Source organism: Dipteris shenzhenensis, chromosome 20, assembly GCF_047967505.1.
Source record: "Dipteris shenzhenensis isolate YYH24624 ecotype China chromosome 20, Dip_SZ_1.0, whole genome shotgun sequence".
Classification (NCBI taxonomy): domain Eukaryota; kingdom Viridiplantae; phylum Streptophyta; class Polypodiopsida; order Gleicheniales; family Dipteridaceae; genus Dipteris; species Dipteris shenzhenensis.
Window position 1 is genome coordinate 25,128,833 of NC_141615.1, and position 12,092 is coordinate 25,140,924.

Here is a 12,092-nt window from a genome sequence, read left to right on the forward strand (position 1 = left end):
TGTCTGTCTACTAGGAGTGAGGGCTTGTATATGGGTGCGCTTGCCCAGAGAGAGGCGTAGATTCATCTTTTCTCACTGTACTTCTACAGGTTAGTTGGGGGTTTGGCCAGAGCAATGGGTGAGCAGGGCTTGCTTTGAGGGCAGTTGGGCCGACTTTAGGCCAGTTTGAGGCTAGTCTAGGATGCCAATTTCAGGCAATTTAGGACCCTGACTAGAGTCGGATCAGCAAACTTGACCAAGTCGGATTAACCTGACCAGACCTGGTCATGTCAGTTGGCGAGGTCTGCAAACCTGGTCGGTTAGTTCTCTGCTAGTCCCCCCCTATAAATAGGATCATTTGGGGCCCTGGTTCTACAGTTTTGGGATTTGTTCATGCAGTCCTTTGCACAGTTTTCTTGGCACCCTTGTGGCGAAATCTTTAGCCTACTCCAATGATCAGTGGCGCACTTCTGCTCTGGAGTTCTACTAGTTCCATGAAGGTTTTCTCAGTCGCAAGGCAGAGTTTTCCCGACATTTGTTATGCAGTTCCACCTCTTTTCATTCACTTTTTTCTACTGTCTATGTTCGCATATCTGCTCTCTATTCTCTATTCGCATATTCCGCTACACTTTGACACTTCTCAGGGTTCTAGCTCACTACCTAAGGTAACCCCTGTTGGGTATTTGCTTTATCCTTGACTGGTTTGAGCAATTCGTCACGTTGCTTTGTATAGCAAAATATTTCAATGTATCCATCTTTGCCACAATAGTTACACCTCCGTGTGTCTCTGGCTGACTTTTTCTTTTGATCTCCTGTTACATACGCTTCACTATCCAACCATGTAAAATTATTACGCTTTTCTTCACTTAAGAGCATTCCTATAGAATCCAAGAAGTCCATTTCATCATCAAGTCCGAGAATTCGAACAATCTCACCAAACTGCTCCGTTGGTAAACTCCTAAGCAAAATAGCTTTCTTGTCTTCGTTCTCTACATGTGCTCCTAGATCATGTAGTTGTCTCAGAATTGCTTGCATTCAATTAAGAAAGACTCCCAATGTCTCCGATTCATTCATCTGTAAATAAAAAAGATCTTGCTTCAGATTAGACTTTGAATGCTTCATTTGTACTCCGAAAAGCGTCTCCAACGTCTGCCAATTCTCAGTTGCCGTCGCCTTGACATCTAAGTGATGAAAATACTCTGGCCCTAATGCTCTACCCAGATAACCCAAAGCCTTCTCATCCTTTTGTTCCCACATTGGTATCTTATCAGCATCTTAAGATCTTTCTTTAGGCTTCTTCTCGGTGCCAGATACTATGCCCCATAGCCCTTTTTGCATGAAGAGAAGTTGGGTGGCCAACTGCCAGGACGCGAAGTTTCTTCCACTAAAGGTAACCAAAATAGCCTCGTGTTTATCCTTCTTGAAAGATTCCATGCTCAGTCTTCGTGGATTCAAAAGGATGCGAAAGCACGCCTCTGCAAGTACGTCAAGCGAAGTCTTCCGACCACCTCGTTTACTTCTCCGCTTCCTCACGACGACACTTATTGACCAGGGCTTCATATAAACTTTAGACATGCATGCACCACAAGAATTGTTAAGAAAAAATTCGCAGACGACGTGGCTTTGATACCATTGTTGGGTATTTGCTTCTATTCAGTGATGCATGTAATATAATCGACAAGCTTTAAGATGAGAGAGCCGAGATACAAATTAATACAGCAAATCATACCAAAAGAAGACACTTTGATTCATCAATAGCATGAGCGCATCCCTATTGGGCTTGTTGCTCACTACAATATTTCAATAGACAGCCACAAAGGCATTGCCACAAAGGCTCTCAACTCAACACACCACCGAAAACAGTGACCTGTTCAAGACAAATATGCAACTACACACCGATCGACGATTATGCCTCTTCTCGTGATCTCTAGGACGTAATCCTGCTGTCCCTAGCTATGTCAAGGAGCCAAGAGCCAAATGACCCTGCTGAAAACATGGAGAGCGACTCTCATCGCCGCCCTAGAGAGTACTGGAATAGAGGCGACCACCTTCTATGTAGGTGATAGCATGCAAGAGGTCCACGTGGACTGAAATGCCCTAACTACTCTCTAACCTCATGCATGCTATCACCTACATAGAAGGTGGTCGCCTCTATTCTAGTACTCTCTAGGGCAGCGATGAGAGTCGCTCTCCATGTTTTCAGCAAGGTCGTTTGGCTCTTGGCTCCTTGACATAGCCAAGGACAACAAGATTACATGCTGGAGATCATGAGGAGAGGCGTTATCGTCGATCGGTGTGTAGTTGCATATTTGTCTTGAACAGGTCAGTGTTTCCGGTGGTGTGTTGAGTTGAGAGCCTTTGTGGCTGTCTATTGAGATATTGTAGTGAGCAACAAGCCCAGTAGGGATGCGCTCATGCTATTGATGAATCGAAGTGTCTTCTTTTGGTGTGATTTGCTGTATTAATTTGTATCTCGGCTCTCTCTCATCTTAAAGCTTGTCGATTATATTACATGCATCACTGAATAGAAGCAAATATCCAACAACCCCAAGGCACCAACAACCATTATGGAGGACTTTACAAGTGGGTTCCTAGATTAGTGAGCCTGAAGAAAGACCCTGTAGGCCATGCCTTGTTGAAACACACTGATGCTTGACGGTTCTCCTGGAACTTCCCATCCCTACTCACAATTACACAAGGTGTGACAATGTCCAACCATACATTCATGCAGGTGGATGTAGATCTGCCCATTCATCACAAGGTTGTAGTGTGCAACCCAGATATGCTAGGTTATTATCCCGCACACCTATACCTCTACGTCGTCCTCTGCATCAAACTCGAACAACCGGAAACAACCACAGTACCATGCAATGGTGGCACTACCAATCCAAGTCATTTAACATGCCATAGTCTTCGAGAAACCCACTAGTCATTCCCATCATAAACTAGGAACAGAGCAGATCTTGTCAAGTACCATGCACCCTAGGTATGTTTAAACCCGTTCCTGATCCGATAATATCTGCGGGTCTCGCAACTACAGGATGAAAAAGAAAAGACAAGTGAAGTACGAGCCTTATGTAAGCTACTCAGTCACACTCTAGCACCTAGTGCATATCGGATAAGTCCCATGATGACAGGTGGCACTCACACAAGACTCACACACATAAACTAGTACTGGATCACCTAGTACTATACACTAACACACTCTTTGACTATGATATCTCCAACAGTGTCGATTACAAATGATTGAATAAAGTGACAATTAAGAATAAGTACCCTTCCCTAGGTCTAATGACTTAATCTAGAGATTGGCAGAAGCAAAGTATTTTACTAAGATTGATTTCCGTATTGGCTATCACATCCGCATTTATAGTATCTTGTATTACCTTTTGAGTTGATCAATGCTCAAGCAACATTCCAACAAATGACTAATTACTTGTTCTGAGATTATTTGGGCAACTTTGTCGTTGTGTTCTTGGATGATATCTTGGTTTACAACAAGACATTAGAGAACGCATTGGTCATCTTCGGATTGTCTTAGTTTTACTGAGACAAAATTAGTTGTATGCCAAGATTAGTAAATGTGATTTCTTAATGGGGGATATCATTTACTTAGGATACAAGATTTCACACGAAGGTGTTAGCACTGATTCAAAGGGTTTTGGATTGGCCGATACCTCAACATGTGAAATAACTTCGTTCTTTTCTAGGATTTACTATCTTTAAAAAAAAATAAGTACGTGATTGTTCAAAAATCACAGTCCCCTTGACCAACGTATTGAAAGGTTGTGGATGTTGGTCCAATCAACCTATCACTTGGAATAAGATTTGAATAAGGCTTTTGACACATCGAAAGTTCGTGTCAAGGAAGCACCCGTTCTAGCGCTGCCCGATCCTACCTAGCCTTATGTTTTGGAGGCCGATGCGAGTGATTATGCGATTGGGGCTGCATTATTCTCAAGAGGGTCGACCAGTTGATTTTGAGAGTAAAAAGCTAGATGACACCCAATATCATTGGCTAACACTAGAAAAGAAAATTTATGCAGTGGTGTATGCTCTTAAGGTTTGGAGACACTATTTGTATGGTTCCAAATTTGTGGTATTGACTGATCATCAATCCATCAGATATGTGTGTGATGGGACTAATTTGAGGGGGAGAAAGGCTTGATGGGCACAGTTAATGAGGCTAGATGGGCACAGTTAATGCGAGATTTCGATTTTGAAATCCGATATCGGAAGGGTTTCTTAAATAGTGTAGCAGATGCTCTCAGTCCAATTAAATGGTAAATGCTATGTCATTTACTAAGATATCCGTTGACCTATTCCACTCCTTGTGAGCTCTTTGTGCAACTAATAGTCATTCTTGTCCTTATTGGCAAAAGGTCCAGGATGGGAGCTCCATGATTGACCAAGACTCAAGGCTTGTGCCACCTAGGATACAAGCGGCAGGAGATCAGTGGGTGATTTGGAATGGGCAGCTGTTCCAAAATGAAAAGATTTGTGTACCAGACGTCTCGAATCTTAGATCCAAGATTATCTGGGAATGTCATGATGCACCTAGTGCAAGACATCCAGAAATAAACAAGACATTGTCTCTTGTGAAGCATACTTATGTAGTAGATTGCTGAAATTGTCAAGTCACCAAGGCTGAACGCCTACAGAGCGCGGGTTTATTACAACTGTTGCAAATTCCTAGTAATAAATAAAATACTAGATTTTATCACAGGGCTGCCAAGAACGTGCAAGGGTCATGATGACATATGGGTTAGAGTAGATCACTTAACAAAGATGGCTAGATTTTTAACTACTAGATCAACCGTTTACAGCACGTCAATTGGCTCAGCAGTTTGTTGACCAATTATTTCGTCTGTATGGTCTGCCAGCTAGCATAGTCAGTGATAGGGATTCCAAGTTTAGGAGTGATTTTTGGAAAATTGTCTTTGACAAGTTAGATACCACTCTTAGTTTGAGTTCCTTTGTAGATGCACAATTTGAAAAGTAGTAAACCAAGTTTTGGAAGATATGCTTCGTGCTTTAAAAAAAAAGACATGCTAGAAGTGCAATAAAGCAGTCATCCTGAAATGTACAGATCCTTTAGTCCATATGACATATGAATCTTTTGCTCAGCTTATTAAATACATGCCAGAAGCTTGAAGTGGAAATGCAGTGATCCTTCGACTGTCTGCCATGACATGTTTCTGTTCATCCATTGTGTTTGCAACTTTGCGCACCCTAAAGCTTGGAAGTATCCAGATCTATGGCATGTTCTTGAATCTGGATCTATGTAGCCAGTGGAAAATAATATCTATTGCCACCTTTTGCATTTGTGATGCAAGGTGTTGCTTGGGCACCATGGTAACATCGTACACCTTCTATGAACTGAACTGCTACAGATCTCAAATTTGGATTTTCTCTTAGGGTATATACCTTTTAGTCTGTCTGTAGTGTTTTGCTGATTGTCAGCTTGGGCTGTCGTTTCACTAGTATGATTGCCTATTTATTACATTAGGTCTTCTTGTTTTGCAGAAAAATGGAGGTTCACAGGGAGAGATGGCCCTGGTGGTTTTCTATAGCCATGGTTCTCACAGTGGTTTGTAACATGTTGCTGTGAATCATTGTTTGGAATCTGAATTCTTAGAATGTTAATCACAGCTTTTGTCAGGATCATATGAGAACACAGTCTCTTTGGGGTGGAGTCTTTTCTTAGTAGATCTGTGAAAGAACTGCAAACATGATCTTCTATTTTTCTGCTACTCATGCATCAGATCCTGGAAGTCTGTATTTCTCTCACGTTTTCACTCTTGAAGTATCTGATTGCCCACCAGTTCACAAATTTCTAATGTGTGGGCTATCATTATAGGATGCTTACTGCAGCAAACTGGTTGGACAACAAATCCAGAGTTGTTTGGGAAGTGGCTTTCCTGCATAAATTTTTCAGGAGGAGGATTTGGAGAAGCTGCCATTGCAGAAGGGCTAGCGGAAGCTTTACTGGTACGTTGAAAAGCTCTCTAAAGTATCCTTATGTTTCTGCAACAACCGTAAATGTTTAAACTGGCCATGAAAGCACCTGAATTGAAATGAAATTGCTGTAAGGGTGAGAAGCTAGGGGTTGGCATTCAAAATTTTCAGCATCATAATCTTGATGTATGGTTCGTAGCATTTTTTTAAAGCCTTCATTGAATATTTGATTATTTGAGGGATGTTGCCACAGGTTTTAACAAGTGCTGAATAGTTATTGAAACTGGCTATTTTATCGAGGCCTTGCAAGTGTGAATTAGCAGACCATTTTCAGGGTGGTGGTAATAGCCGCCTGAGACGAAATCATTTTGAAGCACCTTTTGGCTTTCTAATTTTGAGAGGTTTCTTTCATCTATAGATTGTATAGTGGCGTGTTTGTACTTCAGCAAGGGCCCCTCGATGGTGCAGGTTGAATGTGTCATACTTTTTCAACAGTGAAATGTCTTAATGTTCTGTATGCTTTCATATGAAGCCCATACAGTTTTTGCTTCAATCTAGCTTGCAAATTTTCCTTAAGCAACTCTAATTGGCCGATACCTCAGCAGCAGTCTTTGTGAAATCTGCCTGGTGCGTGTAGCCTTCTAAGCCTGAGCCCTGCTACCTTTTCTTCTTTTGTAGCATGTCTCTTTTCTCCTGGGATGACCCTTGGCCCTTTATATCATATGTATTTGTCTACTCATAATGCACAAAAGTCATTAATGTAAGGGAAGCTGTAGTACCTAGTGTGCAAATTTAGACTACGTGACATAGTCACGCTGAAACGTGTTTCAGGGCCCAGGATGCCCCAAAACGCCGTTTCAGAAAGGATCCAGGTCTGAAACACCGTTTTAGGTCTGAAACGTTTCAGACCTCTGAAATGGCATCTGAAACGTTTCAGCCTGGTCTGAAACCTGAAACGTGCCGTTTCAGACAACCACCCCCTCCACTGCTTCCTTTTGCTGTTTTTACCTGTGGTTTGGCCTCCACTTCTAGCCTTGCACTCCCTAAACACCTTCAGCCTTATACTCTTGCACTCCTGAGGGTTTTCCAGTCCTCCTTGAGTCCCATACACTCCTTTGAAGTCCTTTCACTCCTGCAGACTGCTTCAGCCCTCCATCATCCACTCCCCTTCAGCCCTCCTTCAACGCTCAGCCTCCACTCCTTCAGCCCTCTCTTTCAGCCCTTATCTATGCTTAACACATAGATAGAACCGCATTCCAAACTAGGTATGGCCACTACGAGTTTCTCGTATTACTTTTTGGTTTGACCAGTGCTCCTGCTACCTTCCAGCAAATGATGAATGATTTGTTCCGAGATTTTCTGGGCAAATTCGTTGTCATGTTCTTAGATGACATCTTGGTATATAGCCGAACGCTAGAGGATCACATTGGACACTTCTAGATTGTCTAAGACAGCATGGGCTCTATGCCAAGATGAGTAAATGTGACTTATTTATGAAGGAGATCATTTACTTAGGACACAAGATTTCTTATGAAGGTATTAGCATTGATCTAGATCATATCCAGAAGGTTTTGGAATGGCCCATCCCTTAGACAATGAAACAACTTCGTTCTTTCCGAGGATTCATGGTTTTTCTATGGAAGTCTGTGCATGATTATTCGAACATCACGGCACCCTTGACCAACATATTGAAAAGCCGTGGAGGTAGGTCTACCCAGCCAATCTCTTGGAATGATGCATTGAACAAGGCTTTTGAATCCTTAAAGCTAACTATCAAGGAAGCTCCTGTTCTTATCCAATCCTACCCGGCCTGGTTTTTTAGAGGCCGATGCGAGTGATTTTGCAATTGGGGCAGCTTTATTCCAAGATGAAAGACATGTACCTTTTGAGAGTAAAAAGCTAGAGGACACCCAATATCGTTGGCCCACACTAGAAAAAGAACTATATGCAGTTGTGTATGCTCTAAAGGTATGGTTCGAAGTTTCTTGTATTGACAGATCATCAGTCAATTAAGTATGTGTGTGATGGGTCTGAATTGAGGGGTAGAAAGGCTAGATGGGCAGAGTTAATGCATGATTTTGATTTTGAAATACGTTATCTAAAGGGTTCGATGAATAGTGTGGCGGATGCCTTAAGTCGAGTCAAGTTTGTAAATGCAATGTTATATACCAATGTCAATCCTTGAGGGGGCTTTGCGCAACTGATAGTCATTTTAGTTCTTATTGGCAGAAAGTCGAGGATGGGAGCTCCATGGTTGACCAGGACTCAGGGATTGTGCCACTTACGGTACAGGCGGCGAGAGGCCAGTGACGATCAATGTCACTCGATGGGAAGAACTCTGTGATCCTTCTCTGAGAGGTGTCTGATGGTGTGGCCAAGCCCCGTCGCTTGAGTAAGCACTCTCTGTGTCGGACTCCCTCGTGAATGAAGGCTGCGAGGCATCTCTGATCTGGGTAGGCGAGGAATCTGGAAAGGAGCCCGGAGCCATCTCTGAAGAGACAGTGATAGCGACCTTGAATCTCGTAGTACAGTGGGCACCTGAAAATAAAATGCTCTTCCGACTCAACCTCTTGACAGTCGCACAATATGCATATGCGATGCTCCCTAGGGATCTCTCTACTCTGTCGCTCTCTATGCGGAGGCGATGTGATGATACCCGAAACTATCCGATGGAGATCCGTAGTGAGTGAGGCATATGAAGCTCAGTGTACCCCAGTGGTGTGATGAATCCCTTCTCCGAAATACGAAGATAGTAATCTCTGTAGAAACTCAGCTTCACTGGAAGCTCCCTCGGCTCCAACTAGGTCCTAAAGGTGTGTAGCTACAAGAGATCCTCTCGAATGACCTGGTTGGTGTGTGGCCCGATCGGGATGGTGGGTGGGAGTACCGGAGGGGCATCTAAATTGTACTGAAAAGGAGGTATCTTATCGATGTGAAACCCTAGTCTCACAAACCATCTGTGAGTCCGTGCATACCAGCATCGCTCGTCTCCCTCTGCTGCCAATCTCATGGAGGAATCGAGAGCCAACCATGGCAACCTTTGTCTCCTTGATGTGCAGTCCTCATATGATCTAACCCGGTGTAGATATGTGATGGTGTGAAAGGCTGCATCTAGCTGGAGTGGAGAAGCACCAAACTTGGCTTGAATGATGTGATGTGGTACAGATGGTTTCCGCCGGATTATCTGTGAGAGTATGAGGATTTGCAGGCGCTCCACCCGTGCCCACTCTATCTCTGACATGTCAGGTCCCCAACAAGGGTTGCCATACATACCGGCTGGTCGGACCAAGGAGTCGAAGAGAAGAGCCTTGGTCCGAGGGTCCTGGAAGTGGAAGTGGAAGCACTGTCTCTCTAGCCGAGCCAGTGAGGCATATCCCCTACTCAGTCTGGCGTGCATCGCTGGTCTCATTGTGAAGATCGGGCTGGGGAAGATGACCCCCAAGTAAGTGTATGAGGATACGATCTCAACTGGTGACCCACCGAAAGTGAACTGCTTTCGTTGCATGTTTGCTTGAGAGGTGTTAAAGATCATGACCTTGGTCTTGCCAAGGTTGACCTCCAAATCATGGGATAAACAAAAAGCGTGCAGTGCATCCAGGTGTCGCTGGAGCCCCTCCGGTGTGGACGACAAGAGTGCCACGTCATCTGCATAAAGAAGAATCCTGATGATGATTCCAGCAAGTGAGCAACTGGTCCCTTCGAAAGCCCCCATGAAAGTCTCAAGCTCATCGATGTAGAGGCCAAACAGGTTTGGTGATAAGGGACAACCTTGTTTGACCCCTATGGTACTCATGATCTCATCTGTCCAACCTGCGCCTGTTCGAACTTGGCCTGAGACTCTCTCATAAAGTGCCATGACTGCTCAGATGATCTCCTAATCAAATCCCAGTGTTTGTAGGCGTGTGATGAGATGAGCTCAAGGTACTGTGTCAAAGGCTTTGCGGAAATCCACAAAGCAGCAATATACCCTCTCCTTCCGTGATTTGGCCTCCTCAATGACACTCCTGAGTGTGAGTATGTGATCCATAGTCCCATGGTCTCGCCTGAAACCGGCCTGACCCTCTGCTCTAAGCCCTCTCATCTCTGCGAACAGGCTGACCGGCGCATCCAATACTGCTGCATAGATCTTGGACATCACATGTCCAATCATGATAGTCCTGTAGTTACTCGGGTCCATGGGATCCCTTGCCTTGTGGATGAGGGTGATGGTGTTGAGTGTCCAAGTGTGGGGGAAGCCAAGGCAAACAGTGTCATTGAATAGCTTTGCTAGGATCGGGGCTAATGTGTCGATCCCATATGCGATAAACTCAGTGCATAGTCCCTCGTGATCCTTAGCTCGGCCATTGTGCAGTTTCAATGTCGCGTCCTTGACTCCCCCTTTGGTGAACAACGTATAAGTGGTGGGGCGAGGTGTGTGTATGAGATCTGGAGTAGGCTGGTGTGGGACATCATAAAGATGGCATGCATACGTGTGCCAAACTCTCGTGTCGGTGAGGGGTGATGGAGACCTACGCTCAAGGAATCTCTGCCAAAAATCCTTAGAGTTGCTGCTGTACAAGATGTTCAGCAGCGCCTTATTTCGACGAAGAAATGCCTGCTTCTTCCGACGTACGAGACGTCGGTACTTGCGTACCGTGTCTGGTGTGTTCGGGAGGTGACATTTGGTTTCAAGTCGGAGTTGTCGGCGATAAGCCTTGCACTTTGCATCGTACTAGTCGTTGCAGGGTACAGAACCAAGAGGTGGTGGTCTAGTGGACCGTATGGTGTGGGGAAAGATTTGCAGGGCAACCTCGTGGAGTGTGCGGCTAATCAGGGCAGCACGGTCCTCTATGAGTGGTATGTGATCGATGTAGGTTAGGAGTCTGTTTAGGCGTCCAGAGTAGGCAGGGGAGAGGCTGTGATCAAAGTGTATGTCATGGTAGGTGTCGTGCTTCCTATGTGGTGTGTGTGGTGTGGCTAAGCGTGGGGTGGCGATAGTGAAGAATAGGTATGTGTGATTAGCTCCTGGAGGGAGTGGTGCTACGATGAAGTCGGTGATACATGAGGTGAAGGTAGGGGATTCCATGATGTAATCTACTACACTAGTGCCCCCCCCCCCCCCCCCCCCATGTGGGAAGCAAGTAAAACCACCTAAGGAGGGCCATAGGTCAAGCCCGTTGTAGATGATGAGATCATGCATCCTATCAAGAGCGCGTGTCCATATGGTGTAATAGGCTTGTGTCGGTCCGATGAGATCCTGGTCATACCTGCTCTGTCTAGGTCCATGTCTGCTAGCATGATAGAGTCGTCTCGGAAGTTCGGGAGTAGTGTCTAGCGCGTGCTCGTCCTGGCGTTGAAGTCCCCAACAAGGAGAACTTCCCCACGGGCTGAAAGGTCTGAGATATCCTAATGTAAGGGTGCATATGGCGATGTCTCACCCTCCTCTCATGCCACTTTGGCGAAGTGGGATGTGTCTGGCAAGAAGTAGCATATTGCTATGAAAAGGTCACGAGTGGTTGTGCGTCGGATCCGGATCCACATGAATTGGGAGTGTGCGTCCTTCCTCTCAATGGAGATGGCTCCAGCGAGGAAAGACCTGTATAATACTGCGACCCCGCCTGACCCTCGAATTCCTCCTGTATCCCTCATCTCATCCCTGAAGGCTGACTCCCTTGTGTAGCCACTGACTATCAGTAGTGGACGCTTTGGGCTCTGGTGTGTCTCCGTGTAAAAGACTATGTCTCGTCCTGTGTAAGATTCCGAGAAGTTCCCTGGGTCTGACCATAAGGTACCATTATAGTTCCAAATGGTGCAGGCTAGGGTCTCGGAAACCTGAGTCTCATAGGCCCCGTCTCCCTAGGGGGTACAGGTGGGAGTCCGATGGGTGCCGGTCAACAACCTACCATCTCGAACCACGGCCCATTTTCCCTCCTTGTGGGCAACATCCCGCTGTTGGAGGAGAGCTCATCGCTCCTTAATCTGTAGTGGTGTCAAATCCTCATCCATGGACAGGGTGGGATGCTCTTGTAGAGCGGCTCGACATCGGAGTGTCGCAAGTCGAGCATGTGAATCTGTGAAGCAAATGACTAGGGACTGCTCTCGGTTGGGATCTCTCCCTCTATGCCATGCTCCCTCTATGCCATGGTCGGGGACCCCCATGGTGGTGGTCATAAAGG

General features: G+C 45.3%; 1 protein-coding gene across 1 annotated transcript in view; it reads left to right on the top strand.

Moving 5' to 3' along the window:
• Positions 1-12,092, top strand: part of PFT1 (phytochrome and flowering time regulatory protein (PFT1)) — a 135,327-nt gene that overhangs the window by 27,702 nt on the left and 95,533 nt on the right. Inside the window, exons 3-4 of the mRNA XM_087391566.1 lie at positions 5,506-5,569; positions 5,840-5,970. Coding sequence (XP_087247692.1) covers positions 5,506-5,569; positions 5,840-5,970 — 195 coding nt within the window. The remainder of the gene's footprint in view (positions 1-5,505; positions 5,570-5,839; positions 5,971-12,092) is intronic.